At 42.0% G+C, this 26,911-nt stretch overlaps 1 protein-coding gene across 4 annotated transcripts; it reads left to right on the top strand.

Moving 5' to 3' along the window:
- The first annotated feature begins 4,832 nt into the window (after positions 1-4,832).
- On the top strand, positions 4,833-24,521 carry TMEM248 (transmembrane protein 248). 4 transcript variants are annotated; one of them, XM_073315061.1, is made up of 7 exons: positions 4,833-5,100; positions 14,176-14,352; positions 15,357-15,642; positions 17,003-17,153; positions 19,134-19,317; positions 20,348-20,491; positions 21,593-24,521. In XM_073315061.1, exons 2-7 carry the CDS (start codon positions 14,194-14,196, stop codon positions 21,623-21,625), a joined length of 957 nt encoding a protein of 318 aa, XP_073171162.1. In that variant the 5' UTR covers positions 4,833-5,100; positions 14,176-14,193; the 3' UTR covers positions 21,626-24,521. The 4 variants fall into 4 exon arrangements, with proteins under 4 accessions (XP_073171162.1, XP_073171158.1, XP_073171161.1 ...); XM_073315057.1 differs by having other exon boundaries at positions 4,834-5,066; XM_073315060.1 differs by lacking the exon at positions 4,833-5,100 and adding an exon at positions 5,158-5,465.
- The last annotated feature ends 2,390 nt before the right edge of the window (positions 24,522-26,911 follow it).

The raw sequence follows: 26,911 nt of genomic DNA, 5'->3' as shown, positions 1-26,911 counted from the left end.
CACTGAATGACGAGGTATTCTGAGAGAGATGTCTTATGTGGGGTCATCCACAGATAGGTCTCTTTGTAACTCTATCCAGTGCAAAGGGCAGATGATTCTGCCTGAGGGGAAGGCATGGCTGCAACTTGATGGGAGATGCCCCAGTCATTCCCTTAGCCTCACATACTGCTTTTCACTTACCCTCCACCTCCCTTTCTGATCAAGGTCCTGAACAAATTGAAACAAGAAAAATTATCCATCTTCATAGCACCATCTTGGCCAAGACCTGTGGTTCCCAGAGCTGATCTGCCTGTCCTTGCAACCACCTCTCTCTTCTCCTGACGGTGAATCTCCTGACCTAGAAGTCAGCATCCATTGCTCAACCAAATTTTTTGACACCTCATCTCATTGAGTCCTCCTGGGAGCTAATACAGAGGACTTTAACATGGGAGTCAGGTTATATATGCATCTAGACTAACCCAATACTGAGGTTTGCTGCTGAATTCCAAATGTGTTGGTGTCTGGTACCCCACTTGCTAGACCAGCATACAACATTAGTCATCTGGCTCCTCCATGTTCTAAAGATGGAATTACAATTTTCACATTATTTTAACCTAACACCACCCAGTGAATGGGTTGGACTGAAAGGTTTACTAGGGAATAAATGATTGTTTTAGTTGAAGACTTAAGGTGAACAGGGGCATTCTCTTGGCAGTGGTTCTGCAATACCTATTGTCCCACAGTAAGATATATCATCAGAAACAATTATTGGAGCTTTTGGAATGAAGTACTTAGAGACTGTCAAAATACACTGTAGTTAAAATGTCCCTTACTCCTGTTCCGGAAACTGACAGTGAGCTGACTTCAGATCTGGCCTAATGGGCTACAGCTCCCTCTTCAGTGGGTGTTTTACACCAGACATTGATCCTTTAAACAGTTGTCCAACATCTGATAAAGCAATAATACTTTTCAGCTGTAGATCTCAAAGTGCTTTACTATGGGGGAGGAGGGGAGAAGGAGGAGATCTGGCCCTATAATTGTAGGGCACCTTAAATGCCTCTTTACTCATACATTTGCAAGGTTGGGCCTTATACTGTGGTATGTAACTCACAACAGTAAAGGAGATTATATAGGGCTAGTAGGTGGGGTCAGTGGTGAGCTGGAGCTAGTTCGCACGAACCAGTTGTTAAATTTTGAAGCCGGTTTAGAACTGGTTGTTAAAGGGGTGGGCAAACTCCGGCCCGCAGGCCACATCTTCACCACGGGACCGTCCTGTCCGGCCCGCCTGAGAATCCCTTTTTAATTTTTACTCACCCGGTGGCGCTCTGGATCTTTGGCGGCGGGGTCCTTCAGTCGCTCCTGGCCTTCCGCAGCGGATCCTTCAGTGCCGCCAAAGACCTGGAGCAACTGAAGGAACCGGTTCTTCAGCTTTTGGCAGCTCATCACTGGGTGGGGTCATGCATTTGGGAATCTTTCACTGCAAACACTTTGGAGTATCTACTAAATAGGATAGGTGAACTGCCGAAGAACATACTGTAGACCTTTCAAAAGAGTAACTGAATAACTTTCTTTTATAGAGTTTCTGTTGAATTGGGCTCTTATTCGTCATGCTTTATTGTGTCCTTGCAATTTAGATTTCCAAGTTGTAATACTGCTATAAATTGTCTCACCAATGATAAAAGCAACCTGAACCTAGTGTGACGTCCAGGGGATGGAATTGTGTTGTTGAAGGTCCGGATTGCTCAGTGAATTTGTGGCCCGCCAAACATGGGTTTTCCAGAATCTAAACGTTCTTTTCAAAAAGGAAAGTTCCTACTTCTCCTGGATGCAGAGATAATCTTCCAAATGTGAACTAAATATAAACCACTACAGCGTTTTCATATCAGTAAACAGACATCATGGCTCACAGATTAACTACGCTCTCATTCAACTTGATAGAATATTAATTTCAGAGCATTTTGTTACTTCACGTCACCTATAATTATTTAATGGCTGGTCATTTTAGCAACTGTGATGGAGTTGAGAGCAAAGCCCACATAAAAGGGAGTTGAAAATGGGAGAGACCAAACCAAGGGCAGAAACAGCAGTGCTTGTAAAGATGAGTAGTTGCCCAGTGAGAGAGAATGAATGCAGCTAGAAGGGACTGAATAGAGTTTAGTGATGACATAATGGCAATATTCTATCCTTGATCTTGGTGTAAACCACCTATTGATATCAGTAGGAGGCCCATTGTGGACTGAGGGAATATGGAGTTCTAACTTTATACCCCAGTCTGTGGACATAAGTAAACATTTAAGTTGGTCCTCTCTACAGCATGAGCTTGCCGCTTCATTGCAGGTCGCAGATAGTGCTGGGAGCACTAGCTGTCACATAACTAATATCACACTGTATGGTAAATATACACATTGCCCTCCATGTAGGGTGACCCTACGTCCTGTTTTGGCCGGGACAGTCCCTATTTTAAGCCCTGTCCTGGCCGTCCTGACTTTTTTGGCAAAATTGGGTATTTATCTAAAAAACAGGGTGCAGTGTGGAGGAACATGCAGAGGGGCAAGTGGTAACCCCAGCCCTGTGTGGGGTGGGAGGGCTCGGGCGAGCAGTGACCCCAGCCCCATGAGGGGTGAGGGCTTGGGCCAGTCCGCTGCAGGGTCCAGTTTTCCCTTTGGGAAATATGGTCATCCTACCTCTCTAGCTCACCTTTAAAAGAATATTAAATATTATAAAGGCACAAAGCTGTTCAGTTCAATTTTTTGCACATTTATTATGACCCTAAATTTTTACTTTTTTTTTTAATTAAGATTATAAATTCATCTTCCTCCTTTCCCTCTTCTCCCCTCCCTGTTGTTCCTGGAATACTATGTGTGTGAACGGTGGACTGGTCCATCTGACCTCCTAAATGTTAAGGAAATGACACCTGATTAAGAGGGGAAGGGTTTTTTTGCAGATTGTTTAAAATTCATTGTCTTCTGTTTTGTTTTTATTTAACTCAAAAGTCTGACAAACAGCTGAAAGAAAAGTTTTTGTCAGTTTTAGCAAAATACGTGCTGAGAGTACAAATCCACATATGAGTCCTTTCACAGACCTCCAGCAAAAGCAAGGTAGACAACACTTGATATGCCCAGTAAGTCTGACGTTTGGGAAAAAATTTTTTTTTAAAGATGCGTGTTGGGTCTTTATACAGCATAAAAAAAGCAATTGTACAATATCAACTTCTATGCATCCCTTTAATGTTAGTATTGAAGGATCCTTTTAGGTTGTCCAGGTACCAGTAGCTGGGTTGTCATAGCAGAACAGTGTATGTAAATTAGAATTAGCCCTAACTCAAGATTCTTGGAATCATACACTTTAGTGAGAATTTCTCTTCTTTTAATTTTAATCTAGTTATGTATGACCCAATGTGACTCAGTAAAGGGAACTAAAGACAATTTTTGTAATGGAGAAAAAGTGTTTGAATCCCGAATAATAAACAGAAGGAAACTTAAACGTCCAGTTGCTAAGTGTACTCAAGAGTAGCTGGACTGAACTGGCCAGCTGCAGGTGCAAATGACGTTATGTACAACTTTTAAAAGCCTGGCTCTACCAGCTGTGCTCTCTCACTCACTGCTCCAGAATGCCTCTTATCCCAAAAGGCCCTGAGGATAATTACAAAAGTTGTGTTACTTTTTGCCACACTGGCAGATATAAAAGAAAGTTTCTGAAAAGTTGCTTCTGTGGCTGAAGTTGTGACAGAGGAACCTAAAACCCAGAAATCAAATGTGTAGCATGTCAGGCACTGTAAACACGGCCTGTACCCTCCTTTGAAAATGGGCAGGGGCTGAGGGAGTCGATTTCCCCCCCGCAGTGCCCACTAGTTGCCAGAGGGCATTCAGGGGCCAGTTTTGACCAAGTCTCCCCGTTTGCCTCCATGAGGAAGCCTGTGGGTAAGCTCAGACTATAGGGCTCTCTTCCCTTTCTCCCTACTAGTCCCGGGGGAGCCTGATGGGCCTCCCTGGCTCAGCCCACTAGCCACTGGGGGAGCTTTGGGGGCCTCCCTGGCTCAGCCCCCTCCCCACTAGCCACTGGGGGAGCTTTAGGGGCCACCCTAACTCGGCCCCCTCCCCACTAGCCACTGGGGGAGCTTTGGGGGCCTCCCTGGCTCAGCCCCCTCCCCACTAGCCACTGGGGGAGCTTTAGGGGCCACCCTGGCTGAGCCCCCTCCCCACTCACCACTGGGGGAGCTTTGGGGGCCTCCCTGGCTCAGCCCCCTCCCCACTAGCCACTGGGGGAGCTTTAGGGGCCACCCTGGCTCAGCCCCCTCCCCACTGGGGGAGCTTTGGGGGCCACCCTGGCTCAGCCCCCTCCCCACTAGCCACTGGGGGAGCTTTGGGGGCCTCCCTGGCTCAGCCCACTCGCCACTGGGGGAGCTTTGGGGGCCTCCCTGGCTCAGCCCCCTCCCCACTCGCCACTGGGGGAGCTTTGGGGGCCACCCTGGCTCAGCCCCCTCCCCACTAGCCACTGGGGGAGCTTTGGGGGCCACCCTGGCTCAGCCCCCTCCCCACTAGCCACTGGGGGAGCTTTGGGGGCCACCCTGGCTCAGCCCCCTCCCCACTAGCCACTGGGGGAGCTTTAGGGGCCACCCTGGCTCAGCCCCCTCCCCACTCGCCACTGGGGGAGCTTTGGGGGCCTCCCTGGCTGAGTCCCCTCCCCCCAGCTACTGGGGGAGCCCCCCCTCTGCCTATCCACTCCCGCTACCGGGGCTGCCCTAGCTCTCAAAGCCCCGCCCCTTCCAGCGAGGGGGAAGGAGGCCGGCGGGGCGGGGCTGGGCGCGGCGTTCCTGTTGGCCGTCAGGGAATCTTGTCCCCCCTGAGCCGCCGTCCGCGGCTGGCTGGGGGTGAGAGGTGACGTGACGGCTGCGTCCCCGGAAGCCGCGGGACGGGAGGGAGGGAGGCCGGCGGAGCAGGGCGTCGGAGCAGCCGCCTGGCCACAGCCTCCCGCAGGGCCGGAGAATGGTGCAGGGCCAGGCGCCCCGCCGCCTGTGAGCCCGGCCGCCGCCTCCGGGCCCCGCCCTGCTCCGCCCCGCCCGGGGGCTTCTTCCCCTTGCGCCGCCGGTAAGAGACGCCGAGGCGGGCGCGGGCCTTGGCGGTGAGCTGCGCCCTGGGGCGGGGGCGGGGGCCGGGCGGGGCGGGGCGGGGCAGGCGAGGCGAGGCGGCCCCGCCCCCACGTGCCGCCAGCCCCGCCGCTGGCATGGGAGGGGAGCCGCCTGGTCCCAACGTTTCCTGTGAATTGTGTCCCCCCCCCGTCCCCCCGAGAGAGGCGGCGGCGGCGAGAGAAAAGCGGGTGGGGCGTTCGGGGGTTTCGCAGCTCCGCGGGGGCAGAGCTTGGCCCCGTGTCAAACGGGGTCCCCCCCCCCCCGGTGTCCGCCTGAGCGCTGCGGCTTGTTGTGTAACGGCCGCCTTCCGCTGGCCCGCTGCAGCCCTGGAGCAGGAGTCGCCGCTGCGAGCTATTTGGTAACGAGGATCCTCCGCCGATCCCCGAGCACGGGCCGAGTGAGCTGACTAGGTCTCCTCTGCCTCTAGCTTCAGGCCTGTTAATCTCCATGTCCATGTATTTGCGCTGCATACTTTACAGAAAGGGGATTAATGATCAGGACTTGATTTACCTGGTATTTTGAGGTCGCCCTTAAATCACGAAAATAAAGGTTAGGTTGCTCTTAGCTGGATTTCCATATTTTAGGCTTGAACTACTTCTGCGGATTCGTGATCGATTAGTAAAAAGAATAACTTGAATGGCCACAAAAGCTGGTTCAGATTCTGAGTGATTTTGTAATTAGTTTACTTTGTTTACTACACATATGCTATTTATACTGATTTGCTGTTAATTCATACAAGTGAAGATGTTGCTGTATGCCAGAATTTTCTTATAAAAGATAATGTATCTGAAACAAGGCTGCTAGATACATAGATTTGAATTTGAGCCACGTCTCATAATCATAGTTACGGATACCCTGGGAAACATTCCTGAATGTAGAGGGAAGGACTAAATTACAAAACAACTCTTTCTCCTCTCTTCTCCTCCCCTCTTTTAATTTGTTTCTAAAGGCTTGCCTACCTAAGGAAATTTTACTAGTATAATTATAACCCTGGAATTATACGGGTATCACTGAAGCTGTATAATTGTGCCTATAAATTTCCCTGTGTAAATAAGTCCTAAGTCCAGATATGAATCTAAGTAGGGTTGCTTTTCAGGTCGATGTCAAACTTTTGAAAAGTTAGGTGGCTTAAAGTTCAGAATTGGATGTGTACAATTTAGGGCTGCCTTTCATAATAAAACCTAAATGCATTTTAAAAAAAAAAACCCCCACAGGTTAAATTCTGGGGATTGTGAAATGGACACTAAGCCTTTTATCGCTAGGTTGCTATAGTAAGTAAATATCATCACCATCTCACGGCTTTTCACTGGCCTATGTGAAATGACCAAATGGTTTCAATCCAGTTTCTAGTGGGCATGTGTCCACATATCAATTGGCACCTTTTGTTGGCAGACAGGGTATACAGACTGAGGATTGAATTGGCCTTGGAGACCATCTCTGATTCTAGATATGGTCTCTTGAGGCACATTCTGAGAGGGTGGCACTGGTGAGTTCCATTCTTTACAGGCTTTCAGTAAGACTTGGAGGATTGGTATCATTGCTGGGGAAATGTGATTCTCATTTTCCATTTTAAATTCTTTTTTTAATCAACTATGTAAAATGGAAACTGTTTCTGCAGTTTAAAAAAAAAAATCAGAGATGTACATGCATCTGAAGACAATAACAACCAGACGTCTGTGTTATCTGGCTAAGCCAGATGCATCCAGCAACAGACAGGATCTGAAAAATACCCCTGCCACTGAACGATTATTGTACTTTGATAGTGCGGCTCTATTTTTAGTGATTCACTGAGTGTTCTGGCAGTTTTGGACTCCTTTTCAATATGAGCAGCTTACAATTTTTTTGTTAAAAGGAGTTGAGACTTTTTTTAATTAAACATTTACATGTCTGGGCAAATAAAACAGAATTTTAGGGGTCTGTTGGGTAAACTAGCACTTAATAGGATTTCTTGATGACACAGTTCTGCTGCTCCCCACCCTAGCTCTCCTTGCAAAACAATTGTGTACTGCAGGTTCTGTTTAGGGGACCAGCCAGACTAGTGCATTAAATGGGACTGAGAGTCACAATTCCTGGGTTTTGTTCCTCATACTAACCTTTTTTGTAGCCTTCAATACATTATTCTTTGCCACAGATTACCCATCTGTAAAATGGAGGCAGTATTTGCCTGCTTAATTTAGGAGTTGAGGTTTAACAAAGTTAAGTTGTAGTTTGTTTTGAGACCTTTGCGTGAAACAGGATATAGACATGAAAGGTACTCTTTCTTTGACTCTTTTTTTTTCTCCAAGTTTTTCACCTTAGCTATTTTTTTTTGTTCTTTTGCTGCACCGTGTCCTCGGTTTCCTTCACAACTGTCCACTGTTTTTTTTGGGTTTTTTTTGATGTTTTAAACAAACACTTTATGTGGTTATATGCTGAATGCCTAAATATAGCAGAGATAAGAGGGGCAGGTAAGTGATCATAAACCCACCTCCTTGTTTCTTTGCAAGTTTGAAGTTTCTTTAAGTTTTGTTTTTGCTTTCCCTAAATACCCTATGGTAAACCTGCTTTTTGTTGCACTCTGCAAGTATAGGTTCAGTTTCTGCAGTTGGATCTACTTGCGTGGACACCCTCCCCCCACTTCCACATAGACATCCATTGAAATCTGCATTGGTGGGTCTGATACTATAATTGGACCCATAGTAATTTTTAACAAAAATGTGCAGATCAGCTAGCAAATGTAACTTGACATGGGCCAGTGTGAAATCTAGCCATAAATTACTAACGGGGGGTGTGTGTGTGTCACATTTTGGAAATGCATGTTTTGCAGAAGTACTACTGGTTTCCATTAATATCGTAAAGACACTAAATGATTCATGAAAATAAGGAAACATGGGAAGAGCCTAGAAAGGGCCGAGATTAACTGTGCAGCTGGAGATATGGAAACATCTCTTCTGAATGCTGAGCTGCACTTTAAGCTGCTAATAAAACAAAATGTCTGTTTATATTTGGCTGTTGTGATGTAAAGATCTTAGCTGGTGGTGTAATTAGGTTTTTAAATCCATGGGTCTTACTCAACAAGTCTTGATTCCTGGTCTTGTTCTTTACTTTGTGAAAAAGACGGATGTCATTTAGTGTTTTTCTTTGTTTCCTGTTGTATTATTCTTTTTTTAAATCCAGGACACAGAAGAGTGGGAGGGTAACTTGAACGTTTGAAAGGGCTGGGCACTGGAAAATTTACAGTCAATGTCAGAGCCTTGAAGTAAGGCTCTCGGGACACCTCTGCCAGGCAGCTTGCTGTCTGTTACTGGGACAAGTTTTGAAGCCATTCAGCTGGGAGCTGATGTGATTCTAACAGGATGAATAAAAACATCTGTGAACTCTTAAATTCTTAGTTTTCTCCCATTAAAATCAGTGGTGAAAGAGAAAATAAGAAAACTATGCAAATTAATAGGTAAAAACTTTTTTTTCTCAATTTCATATTTTCTTAGTGTAGCAAGAAGTAGTTCTGAAATTCCCATAGGAAGAGGGAATGTTGATAATTTATAACCTGCTTTCATTGCTGCAGTAAATCAATTTGTATGTCAGTTTGGAGACTTACCTTACTTATTGGTGGTTTTTTGTTCAGCATTCCAGTGCCTTTAGGTTCAGAATTATTAAAATGAATGATTGTCTTGAAATTAATCAGTCTCCAGAGTAGCACTGTAGAAGCCACTGGTATACCTAGCAATTGCAACAGGCAGTGTATGTTGCTGATCCTTTGGGATTTTATCTTTATAATGCCTGCCTGGCTTTGGGTTAACTACAACATCCCTGTAACTTTTGTGTGTGTGTGTGTGTGTGTCCTTAAGGTGGAGAGTGCATGTTAGTAACTTAACTCAATTTTAATACAGTTTTTTGTCTAGAGTATATGTAGGTATTGACAAAAGCCAAGTGATTTGGATCCAAGGCCGAAGTTCTGGACTGAAAATTTTTACTTATCCGGTTGTACTTGAGATAGTATGTAGATTGCAAAATAGTATGCATATCCTTAATCCTGCAAGGTTTAGGCACAGTGGAGAGAAGTCAAGGACTGTGCATTCACCTGCCATTGGAGCCTCTCTTTAAATTTTATTAGCTTAAAAAAAAGAAACCTGATGCTGTCACTTTGCACATTTCTAGCACAGTTCCTGTGAGGCTCAAAGTGTTTTGAATTAAGCCTCATCAATGCCTTGAGGTAGTTCCGTTCCTCAGATTAATCATTTGTAAAATTCATGTAATGGAGTTAGGGACTTTCTCCCAAGGTCGCACAGCAAGCCAGTGACAGATGCAGAACAGAACTAGAATTGGTAGCAAAACAGAGGTTCTGATAGGTTTCAGAGTAGCAGCCGTGTTAGTCTGTATCCGCAAAAAGAAAAGGAGTACTTGTAGCACCTTAGAGACTAACACATTTATTTGAGCATAAGCTTTCGTGAGCTACATGCATCCGATGAAGTGAGCTGTAGCTCACGAAAGTTATGCTCAAATAAATTGGTTAGTCTCTGAGGTGCCACAAGTCCTCCTTTTTTTAGAGGTTCTGATGCACTTTTTCGAAAGAGATGTAAATATGACTCAGGAGTTCTGATGCCCAGTCCCTGCCTGAACCAGTAGGTTACACCCACTCATAAAAAGTCTCATGGCGATGGAAATGCATATAAATATATTAGTCTGTGGCAGAAATATTTGGACACTGAAAATTTACAGGTTTCAGAGCGGTAGCCGTGTTAGTCTGACTCCAGCGAGAAACTGCAGAATTGGAATTAATTTGCAAACTGGACACCATCAAATTAAGCCTGAATAAAGACTGGGAGTGGATGGGTCAGTGCAAAAACTAATTTTCCCCTGCTGATACATACCTTCTTGTTAACTGTTTGAAATGGAAAGGAGTACTTGTGGCACCTTAGAGTCTCTAAGGTGCCACAAGTACTCCTTTTCTTTTTATGGATACAGACTAACACGGCTGCTACTCTGAAACCTGTTTGAAATGGGCCACCTTGATTACATTGGCCTCATTAGTACTACAAAAGTCCTTAATTGAATTGGCTCATTAGCACTGACCTTCCCCCCCCCACACACACACACACTTGGTAAGGCAATCCCATCTTTTCGTATGCTGTGTATTTATACCTCTCTACTGTATTTTCCACTCCAGGCATTCGATGAATTGGGTTCTAGCCCACAAAAGCTTATGCCCAAATACATTTGTTAGTCTCCAAGATGCCACAAGGACTCCTCACTGAAAAAATTAGTTGTGTTTAGGTGCTGTGCTCCATAGTTTCAATCAGGAGTGTGGAATCATTCCGAAGTTACTACGGATTTGTATATGAAGGAGTCTTGATACACTGAGCACGTGCAATTGCTGGTTTTCTCCTCACCTCTGATATTAACCACCCACAGGTTTTGTTGTAAATACTCAAAGGGCCTGTTATCCTTTGGAGATAGCATCCTATAACACTTCCTGACTGTTTTCAAAGTTCTAGGACAGTTTGGTTTCCAAACTTTAACAACCTGTGAACCCCTTTCAAGTCTTGTGAACCTGCTCTTAAAAATGAATATTTCCAGGGATTTTCTCCTTTACCTGAGTATAAATTATAAAAGCATTGATCTTGGACATATAAAGTTTGTTTTTATGATATGCTTATTACACACTATTTATTATTATTATTATTTATCATTACAGTATTTTTATTACATTATGAAAATGGCAACACTCTTTCAAGATCTCACTTTCGTAGCTTGTATCACTTTGAATAAGTCTGTTATAGGACAAGGCTCCTAGGTTTCATCAAGGAGTATCAGATGTGAAACAGCATGAAGGGATTTAAGAAGCCAACTTAAATCGTTCCTCCTACACAAGCATTCAGGTCTTGAGCAGTCCAGGCAAACAACGCACGTTACAACAAAGCTTAAACTTGTTCTTCATAATAATTTAAAAAACAGCACTAGCTGCCTATTTAATTTTTAAAACGGCAAAAAATATCCACCTCCCTTTCCATTTCTTATAAGGAGTCTGAAGTTTAAATCTCCTCAGTGTGATAGATATGCTTGCTTTGATCCGCTTAGCACTTGGAATTCCAGGGGCTGTGGGCTGCTGTCCCCGTGCTGCCCGGTGTTCCTAGGGGCAGCTCTGTCTGCCACTAGGGAACTTTTTCGTGAGAACCCCCTGTAACATTTCGCAAACCCCCAGGGGTTCACAAACGCCAGTTTGGGAACTACTGTTCTAGGAGGATGTTTGGCAACAAGTCCTCAGAAAAGCTGGTGCTCTTTTAGCAACAAAAAATATTTGGGCAGATTTTGTTTTAATGAGTTTTAGCACATCCATTTTGGTGGCTGACTGAAAAGAAACCCCTGGGGAAACCAGAATTCTAATGAAATTGCTGACGGTCCCTTAAATTTACAGTAAGCTGCAATACTGTATTTGCTCCTGGGTAACATTCAGCTTTGATTAAATGCTGTAATAAACCTTGCCTCTTGCTGGGTGGGTTTTTTTAATAAGAAAATATGGAAGGAAACATTGAATACAACTCTGCTCTTGGTTTTTGTTTTGCTCTGTTTCCATCTCAACATGTCTCCAGTGTTTCTAGACTGACATTTGTGATGAACCCTAGTTTAAAAAAAAATTTCAGAAATTTGCTGAAATGGAATCCTGTCCTGCCAGTGACAAGATAGGAGACAGAACTTTAGAATTGGGTCATACCCAATTAATTTTCTTATCTGAGGCAATTCAGCCCTCCCCTATTGCACCTGCCTTTTCTTGACACCTTAATTAGCTTTTCTAGCAGTAGCGCTGTGTGTCTCTGAGAAGTGTGGGCTCTGGTAGGATACGCTTTCTCTTCTTTCTACCTCTTCTTTCCTTTTTTCTCCCACTTCCTTCTCTATAGCTCTTTCCTATATCCCTCTCCCCCTGCCCACCCACACACAGGATTTTTACCATTAGATGCTTGTAGTGCTGCTACTGATCATTGTTGGCACAATGGTGCTGGTTACCTTAGTCTTTGGGGAGTGGATAGAAATCAGTTAGTGGAGCAAGGTTGTGCACCCAGGATACGATCCTGCACTCTGAAATGAACCCTGTTTTAAAAAGTTGTACCAAGGAAAAGAGAGAGAGATTGTATGTTAAAGTCTGCTATGTTTGGAGGAATGCAATAATCTCCTCACTGAACTTTTCTGTCTCCATTGGAGCAAAGTGATTTTTTCTTCCTAGAAGAAACTGATGACAAAGTGTAGGCCAGTAAAATATTAGGAATACTGATGTGAAAAGCTGCAGTTATTGTATGGATCATACGTACCGTGTGCTTCTAACAAGAGAGCACAAGGCACACAAACTTGCAGGGAGCAGAATCCCTGACTTAATGAAAATTCCCAAGAGATGGATCTTGTTTTAGTCCTGGATTGCTGAGTCATAACCATTAAAGTGCTATGCTCTTGAGATGCTTGGTTTGCATCTTTCAATTGCTCAAAATTCGGATGGGCAGCACTGGTTTCTAGACAAAAGTCCTTTCCTTTCCTTCTGTGTACTCTAAGGATTAAGATATTTTAGCATGACTACAGGTAAAGCAAATAAAGGAAACAGGATTGCTTGTGGTGTTCTCTGCTTGCGCAGTTTCTGAAGTAGAGCCTCAGAGCTGCACTTTAACACTTGACTGCATTGTTTTCTTTTTGGGTGGGGGTGAGTAATTCCAATAGACCTTAATCCCCTTCACTTGCATAATGGAAAGACAGGAAAACTCAAAAGAAATGGAGAATCAATAGGATTAAATGGAAAGTCTGCTTCAACTCAGTAGACCAAGGGTAGTCAATAGGCAGATCACGGCCATGGGCCAAACCCGGACTGCCATATGCTTTTGAACAAACCCTGAAATCTTTTTATTTACGTATTATTGTTATCTTCTCTGGAGTCTGGACCTTGACTAAGAAATTTGGATCTTGACAAAAATTGACTACCCCTGCAGTAGACTTAGGTCTGTAGAGTAGACCTGGCCTATCTCAGTGTAACTACATTGCAGAGGTGTCTGGAAAATCCACCCTCCTGGGTGGTGATGTTATACCTACCTAAACCCCCCCGCCATGCAGACAGTGCTATGTCGACAGGAGACTTCTCCTGTCAGCATAGCTACTGCCTCTCAGGGAGGTGGATTGACTATGCTGATGGGAGAAGCTCTCCTGTCAGCGTAGGAGTGTCTTCATGTTCGTGCTACAGCAATGCAGCTGCATTGGTGCAATTGTGCTGATGCAGCATTTTAAGTGTCACTCTGTGTGTTCACAGTCCTATCTGCTTAATTTACTGACTCAAGTAAGTTTGTACTTCTTTTCATGCTGGAGAATGAACGGAGAGATGAATCTTCTGGCTCATTCAGTAAATGGAGTTTCTGATAACAGGACTTTAGTTGACGTGTCAGCTGGAAGTGTTGCAGCCTGAGTCTCAGATCCCAGTTTGCACATCCGATGGCTAGAAAAAACATTGGTTTATTGATAAACTGATCAGATTTGGTCAAGATCCAAATGCATAACTTCATGAGGCTTTTCTCTAACCAGATCGCTTTTCAAAGTGGAACAGTACTTTGCAGCTACATTGAATAATTCTCACTTATAAAGTGCCATCATCTATTTCACACTTGGTACAGCTGGGTCTTAAAATGGCTTTTAAAGGCTTTTGTCTTAAGTTTGGAAGTATAATAACTTAACTGGAAATTTGCAGACCTTATCTGTGGGCTTCATTGAAACTACATTTCCATTATAATCTTATTAATTCAAATACTGTTCTTATGGAATCCAAATACAGCTGTGTATGCTATGCTGGGTGACTAGTCAAGGAAATAAAATAAAGAACTGTATGGACCACTGATTCTCATTGGCTGTCAGTAATAGGAAGCGTGTTTGATTCTGTTAATTCCATTCTTTCTGGAAATTGTAGTGGTTGGGAGAACAAAATCTGGCACCTTTTCGAGGAATTTTTTTTAGATTTGTTTAATCCGCAACCACATTTTTCTGTTGATTGATTGACTTAAATTATCTCTTGGAAAAAATCACGTTCTTCCTATGTGTCACTCTGTTCTAATGCTCTCCATTTTCAGGTGGATCTAATCAGAATAATGTTCAACATAAACCCTTTGGAGAATCTGAAGGTTTACATCAGCAGTCGCCCTCCTCTTGTGGTCTTTATGATCAGTGTAAGCGCTATGGCAATAGCTTTTCTGACACTGGGTTATTTCTTTAAAATCAAGGAGATCAAGTCACCGGAAATGACAGAGGTATGGTATAATAAGATATGTATACTGACATCCTGCAGTAACACACTTCCTGGCTTTTGTGATGGGACATGCTTATTTAACAAAAAGAAAAGGGAGGACTTGTGGCACCTTAGAGACCAACCAATTTATTTGAGCATAAGCTTTCGTGCTTACGAAAGCTTATGCTCAAATAAATTGGTTGGTCTCTAAGGTGCCACAAGTCCTCCCTTTTCTTTTTGCGAATACAGACTAACACGGCTGCTACTCTGAAACCTATGCTTATTTAACAGTTTGTATGTTTTCTCCTGTGCTAGTGCACAGGACCTGATTGTTTTCATTTGCATTACTGTATTTTAATCTCTAATCTAGAAGCAGTCATTTACCTTGCAAGGAATAATCTCGATACAATTCATTTGACGGGGTCGGGGGGGAGGCGAAATTAATGCTCTCTCATTAGGAGAATGTGTTTGTAAGACTCCCCCCTGCAACTGCTAACCTTATTCTGTTCTAACAAATGGCTTGATTCATGGAACTTCTTCTGATCTTTGTTTTAAGTTACCTTGCAAAACTGTTCCATAGTTTGAGTGCATTTTGATAAAAGTATGTGAGCTAAACTTCATTGGGAGCTCTCTGTATGAGAGAGACCAGGGCTCCTCACTAAACAAAGTTAATGTAAGTACACCAACATTATTAATTTCATTTGTAGCTCTGAGGAGAGTATTATTCTACCATGCTCTTTATAGCTTTGAAAATGAGTAATTGATCAGTGGGGTGAAGTGGGAATCAGAATTGGCATTTGATTTATAAAAACAAACAAACACAAGCATCAGATATTTCTCCTATTGAGAGTGTTGCCGCTTACTTCAATGGAGGGTAGGATTCAGATTGTCTTGGTGACATGGAATAATATAGATTTAAAACTAGATATTAAAAATCTGAACTGCTCTTTGAAGAAGTGACAGTACCGAATAATTTTGCTAATCTAATCTGTCATCTAATCTAGATTTTTGTCTCGCTTTTTAAAGGACTGGAATACTTTCCTCTTGAGGTTTAATGATTTGGACTTCTGTACATCAGAGAATGAAACCTTAAAACATCTCATCAATGATACCACAACTCCAGAAAGTACAGTGACTAGCGGACAAGCCAGATCTTCTACACAATCTCCACAGACTCTTGAGGACTCTGGTCCAGTAAACATCTCTGTGACAATCACTCTGACACTGGACCCACTCAAACCATTTGGCGGGTATTCCCGTAATGTCACACACCTAAGTTCCACAATTTTGGGGCATCAGATTGGACTCTCAGGTATGCAAAATTTGATTGTTCCAAGAGTGAATAATAATTACACTTCTAATATTACAAATGTCTGAAGAAGGAATATAAAAATCTAGCTCGTCACTAAAGAAATGAATCATTGGCTTAGACATTATGTGCATTGCTAAAATTTTTGTCAGTACTTCACAATCATGAGCCTGTCTCTCTCCTTTTTGGCAAAAAGTAACTTTTCCCTGTATTTGGGGTAATAGGGAAGATGTATGTACAGTCAAATATATACACACTACTTTGCAATCTAAAAAAGATCCAGCAGCCCAGTCACATTCGTTTGAAAGTATTTTCAAAACAAATTTCTGAACTGGAAAAGCTGCTTCTTGCTTATGCAGGGTACACTTGAGTGCTGCTGATCAGTCCATCGGTTTTGGTGGTGGTGAATCCTTCTGCATCAATGATCCAGCTGTACATTAACTGAAAACCTCTTGTTGATTTAAAATCTAAAATACAAACTCGTTCAGGATAAAGCTGCTGAAAAGAAGGAACGATCGTAAAACTTTCCAGTGATGCTAAGATGATGAAAGAATCCTAACCTATTCTGTTGGCTTGCCTGGCCAGACAGACAAGTCAGTGGGTTGTGGAGACTTTGTAAAGTGGTTTACAGGAACTGTTTAGAGTTGAAGTTCAGCATGTTTAATTTTACAGTGGTGCTATAACATCAGGGTGGCTTGCACCTGAAATATCCTATAGCAAACACATGCCACAACTAAAAATCTCTATTGCTTACAGCAACTTTCTCTACTCTTTCCTGAACGATATTGTGTAACTTCTGTTGATCAAACCACCTGGTTTTAATCTGCATATCAAATCTGGTTTATCCCTGGGGACCTACAGTTTTATCATTTGGAGAACCCAGCGGTTTAATCTTATCTCTTATAGTTTTATCTATTGATGAGGTTGTGCATATTAAGGCGCTTTTCAGCAGTTATATCTGCATGGATTTCTCTATAGTAAAAATTAAACTGCAGAAAAAGCAGATGATGAACTAAGGTTTTAGGAGGGGAAGGGCTAAAATTCGAAGATGTAATTACTGATAAAATTGTTGCAGACAGTGGCCGGATTATGCACAATTATAGAGAGGTTTTCTAAATTCAAAAGCTTGTAAAGGCCCAATGGTCATGGGACCAGGTCCAAAACTGTCATCAGTGCTAATAACTGGGTGGTTTGGGGCAGGAGGGGAAATGGGAGTCTGTAATTTTCCAGATATTTCTTTGCTTCCCGCGATGATGGCCACAAAGCTGTGTGTCCACAAAAATACAATCGACCACACGCCTTTTCCTAGTACTTGTTGCTGTTACTGCTCTCATCATACCAACAATTTCTTTCTTTCTAAAAGGCAGAGAATCCCACGAGGAGATAAATATTACGTTCACCCTGCCTGCTGCTTGGAATTCAGATGACTGTGTTCTCCATGGTCACTGTGAGCAGGTGGTATTTACAACCTGTATGACTGTCTCAGCAGCCAGCAATGTGTTTCCTGTCACAGTGTAAGTGCCTTTCTAATTATTTGTTTTTAGGGTTACCTCAGATGTACCCACTACTCTCTTAATGCTTTGGATGCTTTTCTTATGCTCCCCATGACTCTCTAACATTGACTTTGGAAGTAAGTGATACATTCTCTCTTTAGTAGTATAAAGTCCAGTTTGTTTTGAAAAGACATTTGGTGACCTTACTAACACAGTAGAATTTCCCTGGATGTTGTTTAGCTCCATCTCTCTCTTTCTTTTCTCCCTCCCCGCCTCCCGTTATTGTGTGGTGGTGGAGTTCTAGCCACAATCCAGGGAATGTGGACAGGAACTATGGACAGGAACTATAGAACTCATAGTTTTGAAACTATCCAGATAAAGTTACAACTGTTTAATAATGACTCTCATGTTGGAAGGATATTTACACCTTGTGCTTCAAGTTTAAACCAGTTTCTAACTATTAGAGACCAGGATGAGACCTATTTGGGGTCAGATTATTCCACATATGTCTACTGCAGGGTTCTTACACCATTCTCTGAACTGTCTGGTTTTAGCTACCCTCAAAGAGAGGATACAGGGCTGGGTAGATTACTGGTCTGATCATAGAATCGTAGAATATCAGGGTTGGAAGGGACCTCAGGAGGTCATCTAGTCCAACCCCCAATTTTTGCCCCAAATCTCTAAATGGCCCCCTCAAAAATTGAACTCTCAACCCTGGGTTTAGCAGGCCAATGCTCAAACCACTGAGCTATACCTCCCCCCTCAGGTATGGCTGTTCCTAGTTGTGTTCACCTGCAGAGTTTCATTTTAGTACTTGATGTCCTAATATCAATTTTTCCTTCATTTCAAAATAGCATCACTTTGGTTTTAAAAGTGCAAAAGTATTCAAGGGCTTTCCGGACTTCTGCATCCCTAACTTGCTGAAAAGGGCCAGTTCAGAGCCAACTTAGCCTGAGTCATGTCTACTTTAAAGCCTCTCAGAAATGATGCTGATTGTCTTCAACATAAGCAAACTGCGGTTGTTGTAAGAGAGAGAAATGTTTTCTGAAAACCTTCTTTAAACTGTAATATCTTTAAATGGAACAATGAATACAGCTAAAGTGATATACCATGGGGAAACAGATGGTTCAGGGGATTGGGATGGCATATAGATCCTTTAAGTGCTATCTAAAAGCTAGGTGGTCGTATTATTTATTATCTCTAAGTAGGTAGCTTGATCAAAGCTCAGATCATTGGTGACCAAAAGTTGATTCTTTCTGGCAACTGGTCTGTATCTAATGAGTTTGGTCTCAGTCTCTTCAGCAGTAGAAGGGTGTTCACAAAGAAGGTATCATGATTGACTTCCCCCCACTTCAACAACTGTGTCAAGAGGACAAGGCTGAATAGGCATTGGCGAGTGAATGCCTCTCTTGCATTGAGGTGGCATTGCCAGGTCAGCGCCGGGAAGCTAACATTACCACTGCCTGCGCTGTATCTGTTCTTTGGATGGAATCCTTCAGTTAACAAAATCACACCCTCAAAACAGTAAAATCCAAAGCAGGTGGAGTGTTAGGTGAGGCAAGTGCCACACTACTTTGTTCCTGATGGTAACAAACTTTCCCCTTGTCTTCTCTACACACCTGTGGATCAGGCACACCAAGTTCTCGTTCTTTATCCCCCTTCTCTTCTAGAGCTTGGGGTGGGTTCACCTGAAAGCTGTATTAAAAATATCAGAAGTTTTTTTGAAACCTAGTACATACTCCTCTCGTTAAATGACGGGGGGTTTGACTTTTTGAAACAGATTGCAATGAAAGTTTAATGTTGCTATCGGTTCTAGATTTTCTTTTCCTTTAGCATTATATTTTGCCATTACACTAGGGATGATCCTGAATAAAAACAATACACTGTTTACACTGTTCAAAGAGAGAATGACCCTTACTATGTTCTGAAAGTCAGCCATACAGGACACTGAAAATGGCAATTCATCTGCTTGTTTGTTTGTTTTTGTTTTTTTATCCTCAGTCAGCCACCGCATTGTGTTCCTGAGACGTACAGCAATGCTACCCTCTGGTACAAGATCTTCACTACAGCCAGGGACTCAAATACAAAATATGCACAAGATTATAACCCTTTCTGGTGTTACAAAGGAGCCATTGGAAAAGTCTATCATGCTTTAAATCCCAAATTAACTGTCATAGTTCCAGATGTAAGTGTCAATGCTCTATTCTGACTGAATACCTCCTGTCCATTTAACTGAATAAGGTAGTCTTCTCTTGCTGACCTAAAAGAGTTGCATAGCACTGCATTCTTAAATAGTTGCTTGCAGTGGTGGTGTAGCCATGTTAGTCTCAAGATATTAGAGTGACAAGGTGGGTGAGGTGGTCTAACAAAAGATATCAACTTCTGTTGGTGAGAGAGACAAGTTTTCAAGCTACAGAGGTTTTTCTTCAGGTCTGGGGAACCTGCACAACACCTTCAAAAGACATGCCTGAGAGCTTAAATTCATATCTTAGCTAGATGCTAAAAATCATGGTCTTAATAAAGACACTGGATTTATGGCTTATTACAGCGTGTAACCCACTAACCCCTTTTTGTCCTATGATTGCAGAGGCATTAACAGGCCACTTCACCTTGAATGGTCTCTTAGAATACGTGTTAACTTTTTATGCTAAACAATCTTTCACCTTGTATTTAGCTGTGAGATACAGTACCTTTCCCAGATCTGCAGGAGAGCTCTGTGTCGCTTTAAAACTTGTCTTTCACCTCCAGTAGTTGGTCCAATAAAAGAGAGTATGTCACCCACCTTGTCTGTCTTAAATAGTTGCCGTAGCTATGTCAGAGATGGCTGCATTTCAGTGGTGATCTCCATATATCTCAATATGCCTAACAGCTTCTTTAATTAAAGATTTATAATTTGAAATCCTCTGATTAAAGGTGCCACTGTTTTATAGAGAAGTGCAAGAGTAGTGTAATGAATGTTGTTAAAATGCAGTCACTAGTGCAAATTAAATAATGTTAGGAAAATGTGTAAGTTATCCTTAACTGCCAAAGCTTAGAGCTCCCTTACTACCTTCAACTTTCAGAAGTTCTGCATTAACAATGTAGAGGAAATCCTTTGTATTGAGAAGAAACAAGGTTGGGAAAGTGGCTTCTTTGCTAATCTGCTAAACGTTGCTTGAATGTCAAATGCCTTCTCTATGTACAGAATCAGTAAACGGTTTTATTTCTCTGTGCAGGATGATCGCTCACTAATAAACTTGCATCTCATGCATACCAGTTATTTTCTTTTTGTGATGGTGATTACAATGTTCTGCTATGCAGTTATTAAAGGTAGACCAAGCAAACTGAGGCAAAGCAATACAGAATTCTGCCCTGAAAAAGTAAGTTTACTTAAGATAATACATACAGCATTGATGGGGGGCGGGGGGTGGAAATTAGAAAAGATCCCTTTTATATACAAAGTTTACATTATTTAATTGGTATACAATGATGATTCGCTTCTGTCCCAACCTAAAAAGAAAAGGAGTACTTGTGGCACCCTAGAGACTAACCAATTTATTTGAACATGAGCTTTCGTGAGCTACAGCTCACTTCATCGGATGCAAGCTCACGAAAGCTCATGCTCAAATAAATTGGTTAGTCTCTAAGGTGCCACAAGTACTCCTTTTCTTTTTGCGAATACAGACTAACACGGCTGTTACTCTGAAACCTGTCCCAACCTAGTATCTCATTGGAGGACAGTAAATAATGGCACTGTAAAAGGTGCCTTGTTCTCTGCCTGTATAATCCAGCCCATGGATGTAGTGGAGAAACAAGGCAGAAGATTCCATTCAGCAATTAAATGCCTTGATTAAGAGTAGGGTGTATAATCTGTGGCTAAAGCAGAGGATTGAGAATCATGACTACTGGAGTCTCTTGTATCTCAGCCACTGGCACTAAGACCTTGAACAAATCACTTAATGCTTTGTGCCTCTGTTTTGCCTCCTGTTTGCAAGGCATAGAATAGTCCTCTATGCCCTGCGGGTGCTCAGAAACTTAACAAGTACGTATGTCTATAGTGCTGGTAGATCCTTCAATTAGAGATTCTTATTCTGTAAGTATAGGGTATTAGTTGCACTTCAGTAAATGCAGAAGTGATTTGGCGTTTTTTAATACCTCTAACATGTAACATCAAGTAAACTGTATTTACAACACCGTATATTATTTGCACTTTGGCATATATCAAGTATGTCTTACGCAGCTTGAAATAGTCTTAAATTCTCTTATTACAAGAAGACAGCATACATTTATTAAAATATTGCTATCACAGCTAGTTCTAATGGTTGTAATCAGCATTAACGAAAATTAATACTGATGTTGGTTTAAGGGCAGTTAAACTAATTATATATACGCATACACACATTCACTTCGCTTAATGGATTAAATATGGATGTATTTAACTATGTAACAAGAAGCTACAATGTACTATCCTTCATTATTAGGGAAACTTCCTACCAAGAGCTGAATATCTTTGAATATTTGATAAATACCAATTACAAAATATCTTCAGATATATTTTGGTGGTCTTTCCAACCTGGAGTCCTCAGAATGGCAATGACAGACGTCCTAGCTGCATAGAGATAAGTAATGTGCAAATAGAGTTGATTTCAATTATACACAAGCTCTTAATTCTGTAATTTTTTTTGTTTTACTTCCAGGTTGCTTTGTCAGAAGCATAATCCATCTCCTTTTACTGAAAATGGCTGAGAACCATAATCATTGCCTGCTGAACCCAGACTGGGTCTTAAGACTTTGTGAATACATTATCTTGCAATGTTGGTTTATTCCAACCAAAGACATTTCAAGTGCCTGTAATTGATTTGTACATATTTATAAAAGTATATTCAGATGACGCACTTGTTCCGCACAGTAGTGCGGCGAGAATCTTTAAATCTTTACCTGTGGACATAGCTGAATGTTTGTGTAGATAATAGATGTGTGTAGTGATAAGGATCACGTAGTCAGAGCAAGATATTTTTGTCTAGCTGCATCTGGGCAGGTTAAGATGCCTTTCCAAATGTCTCAAACAATACAAACCCTTTGTTTTTGCCCAATGATATGTACAGCGTGTTTGAAACAGTATGCATCTTTGATATAATATTGCATTTCCAAAGCCACTGATCTACTACATAAATTCAGTGTGTGTATGTGGCTTAATACTTTTTTCCATTTTCTCCTTGCTTGCAAGAAAAGATATCAACATTTCTAGATTTTTTTTAAGAGAAATACATATTCACATTTTAATATTGCTGTAGTTAGGACAAACTTGTGCTTTTATCCAGAATTTAATAAAAAAGGCAAAGTCTTATTTTAAAATCCTTTCTATTGTAAAGTGCTAAGATTCACTTTTCATGGGGCCTGCTGGAATGGCAGAGCAGTGATCTGCATTGGGGTTGTATGGAAAGTTTTCCACTTACTTTGCCTCTGCTCCACAGCCTTCAAATCAGCAACTTCCTTGGTATAAAATAGCTTTTTATAACCTGTCTAAAAAGTGGATTTAAAAAAAAAAGGATGCATTCTATTAATAGTCAGTTGTGGCTCCATGGAGCCTGGTCAAGTGCAAATAACAAAGGGAAAAGGAAGATATAGTAACTTAAAGACCATTGTAAGTGCTTCATGTTGGACCTTCCATACATCTCTAAAGGGCAGCTGAAAATGACATATTTTTATCTACTGTTGTCTTCTGAGGGGAAGATGACAACTAGTGGGCTAGTCCTGTTGTGAATAAGTTGAGGGAAACCTTACCTGAGAAATTTGTATTGGTCTTTTTGTCCATTGTTAAAATCAGAGTAGACTTGATTTCTTGGACTGCTTTTGTTCTGTGGGTTTTTTCCCATTTCTGGCTTATTCCGTCTCCTTCCAGCCTGTCCTCCAGTTACCTTTTTAATTCTCGTAAGACAGAAGTTTCCTGTAGACACTTCCACCACAGCTTTTAAAATCTCACTGGTTGCCTTAATGACCCTTCATGTCATCTTTCAGCTTTCCTGTCAGGTAGCGCAATTCTAAATGTGGGTGTATACATTTTTCTTTGATACGTTTCATACTGCCATGTGATACATGAAACCATAAATCCAATTCAAAGACTGTAATCGCTGATATGTTGGCATAAAATCCTCTGTCTAGACACTGTTGATTGCACATTGCTGTGTTCTGCACACCATCTTATATATTGTATAAAACCACTTTTCTTCAGAAAATAGTTCCTCATATAATTGTGATCGCTGTACACAGCGTATTGGTTATTTCACTAAAATGTGTTTTCTCCAGATACCTTAAGATTAAACTTTAGAGACAGCCGTTTAGTTTGAAATCCATAAATGAAATAACTAAGGCTTCTGATCTTCAGTTGAAGCTACTGTTCACTAGTAAAACTCCACCAACGAAGCAGTAAATTTACTAAATAAAAATATGTAGAAAGCTTAAAGTGAAATTCTATTCTACTGCTCCTAACTTACGCATTCCCCACCTTTTATTTAGTACTCGTCTTTGAAACTGACTGAGGGGTGGTTCAGAATGGATAACTGCGGAAGGAGGTTAGTGCTGGTACAGTCAGTACCGGAAAATGCCCCGAGAACACTTACATCATCATGTAAAGATACTTGAAATAAATCCAAAATCAATGCTCTAGTTCAGCAAACTAACGTCAAACCCCAAAAGCCCCAAACAGAACTACCTAGAAAGAAAAACACAATTGGATGTGTTGGGGGAACAGGTTTTTATAGGAGGTGGTTTTGGTAATTAGAGGGGCCAGCTTCAAAAATACATAGTCAAACCCCACAAACAACTGTACTGCAAATAAACATTAAGCTCAGATTGCAACCCACAAATGCAAGGAGATTAGCATTAAGGGCATATTTTTCATTCTTAACTTACCCCTTTGTACCTAGGTATTGCAGCACACAGGTGAGGTCACCCAGTAGGCTAAGACTTTATCATACTTACGAGTATTGGATTGTACCTAGGCACAATATACAAAAATTAAATGCAGCCAAGCAGAAGGGTAAAAACTTAATATTAAAGTGGTTGTTCAGATCATATTGATCTTTCCTTTTTGTTTTCTTTTTCTTTTTAACTATGACTTGAATCAGTTTTGATTCTATTTGTAAGTGTTTTCTTGTTGTTAGAAAGCTGCCATTTCTGTTGCATTTTTCTTTGGCATTACATAGAAAGTCTGAGCCTTGGTTTACAGCCTTCCTCTGCAGGTGATGTAGGGTTAAGATGGTATTTTTAAAAAAAAAAACAACACATTTCACTTGTATTGTTGCATGATGGTTAATAGCAGATTTGGTAATGACACTTCTCTCCTATATTAATTTTGTGTTTGTAAGATGTGCATATTGCTTTGCAGAATAAAAAAAAGTTTATTCCGTTGTCTTTTTTTTTTTTTTAACCAATTCCTTATGGACGTTTCATAAATCCTCTCTTTAGGTTGTGTGCAACACAAGGGAATTTGTTTTGACAGTGCACAGTAGTCTGGAATTTCAAACCCTATCTTGTGCGTATGCTCCAATAAACACTTCAGTTTAGAATTTAAAAAAAAAAAAAGTAAAAATGTGTGTTGTGCAGGAGGAGACAGTTGTTTTGATGTCCAGCATGATAAAATGCAGCACTCATGACACTTAAACCCATTTAACCCAGATATTTCTCCTTGTGCTTGAAGCTCCGGTATCCTGCTGTGCAGTTAAAGGTAGATCGGCAAGCTTCATCAATGCAGTACAGATTTCCGCTCTGAAAAGGTAATGAGGGCTAAGATGAGAAATGCCTGGTGGGGGAAGGAGTAGAAAATAGCTTCAGTTACCTTTGAGACAGTGCAAAACAGGACAATTTCACGCCTCAGTAAGAATATTTTTTGTCTTGACCGTTTCCCTTTAAAAGTTAATCTCCTTGGCTATGTTTTCCTGTAGCACTGTAGATTGCTTCCTTTTGAGATCTCTAACAGTGTGGACAGTGAAGGCAAAATGGTCATTTTCCCTCTTGTCACTTTTGCTTTCTGGTTCTCACGCCATACACACGCGCATGGGCTCGCTGTTTGGCGGGCGGGAACAGCAATGTAAACCTCGACTCCAAACGATACCATTCATGAGCATTTTGTCTAGTCCCTTCACCGAAGCTTGCCTCTAAGTTTTTGCACATATATAAATGTTTTTGCAGCTTTTTGCTATTCTCTTTCCGGGTCACTTGTCTTATGCCAGAGGTTTTCAAACTGGGGGTAGCACGGAATGTATTCTGGGGAGGATGTGAGAAGCTTTGGGGGATTAACCCATGCATTTTACCCACAGCAATAAATCACCAGCAAAGCTAATTCCTCCAGGTCCCCAGATGGCGCTGTCCATTTTAATGGATTTCTTTTAAGCTGGCATAGCATAATACAAAGTCATTGCCATCCGTACATTCATCTGTTTTGCTATGACAGTGTGCACATTTAATTGTGAGCATCGAGCACAATCACGGTTTTGCTTCAGCTCTTATTACAATGGATCGTTGACTTTGTTTCAATCAATGCCTTACTCTTTCGAACGTTTAGTGGAAGTTTGCATGTTTTGTTTTAATATGTACTTTGTGGGGCAGCAGCGCTGTGTGTGTAGAGTACTGCAGACTCACAGAAGGGGAGTGCTCTCAGATAAATTTGAGAACCACTGTCCTAGGCCATTATGAATAAGGCCAATATTGGAGGTGGAGGATGGGGAAATGCTGATCTGGCTAAAAGTTGAAATAAAGCGAATCAGACGGGGGCTTGTTCTTTCCCTGCAGTAATCTCCACCGCTATGCAGTGAGCGGCTTATGTAACTGAATGCCGAAGAGAGGCCTCCTTGCCACAGGCATGGCCTAAATTATTTAACTGAATGAGATGTTGCCCCCAGCATGGATCCAGGGGACTTGAGGGAAGGATGTAATTGGCTGTGTCAGTTGGTTACTGTTGGTATATAAAGGTATGGAGCAGAGACGAACTAGTTCAGTCTGCCTGGAGCCAGTTGCTACACCCTCGTTTCTGTGTCTGGTGCAGAGGAAGACTGAACAGCACCTCATGGTTCGCCTGGGCCTCACACTAGGGCAGCAGTGGAGGGCAAAAGGGACGCCATGCAATCAATCACAGCCCAGGCACTCGATGTTTGACGAGCACAAGAAAGCCCATCCCCCTTGAGTGGGGTGCAAAAAGCTGTCTTGCTCTAGCTTCTTCTGCACAGAAGCTATCAGCGGATGTAACCTCTCTGTATTGTTTAAAAGTGAATGTTAAGTGGCTGGGCCATCATCAGTCTCATGGAGAGGAAGGTCTGATATCTGTAGCAGGACCCCCTCAAGGCCCTAAAAGAATGTTTTCCTAGAGCTAGCAGGCTCGGGGGTACCTAGGTGGTGTAGGGTAGCTGTCCTCGCTTGTAGCACTAACGCTTACCTCATCTAGCGCTATGCTGGCTCCTGTTGTAACAAAAAGATCTTCTCCCTCAGCCCATGCTAAATCCTTTGTCCCAAGGCTGACGAAGTGGAGGAAGCAAGACTCTAGGACACGTATTCATTTGTTTTCCCTTTAAACAAACATACTTTTATAGCCAAAGGAGGAAGCAATACCGGTTGGCAAACAAGCGAGTTTACGCTCTGAATTTCCTGGCAATGCTTATGCTTCCTGAAAAATAGATTTGGTCTGCAAACAGCGCCGTATAATACATTTGTGTAACCTTGGAAGGGCAGCGGGGGGCTGTATTTCTCGGTAAGCATTTGAAAATACGTAACCCATGGTTTAATCTGGTCTATTGTAAGGATGGTTT

The sequence above is a fragment of the Lepidochelys kempii genome, chromosome 17, assembly GCF_965140265.1.
Source record: "Lepidochelys kempii isolate rLepKem1 chromosome 17, rLepKem1.hap2, whole genome shotgun sequence".
Taxonomy (NCBI): domain Eukaryota; kingdom Metazoa; phylum Chordata; order Testudines; family Cheloniidae; genus Lepidochelys; species Lepidochelys kempii.
The sequence above is the reverse complement of the archived record's forward strand: the minus strand, read 5'-3'. Positions and strand labels throughout refer to the sequence as shown.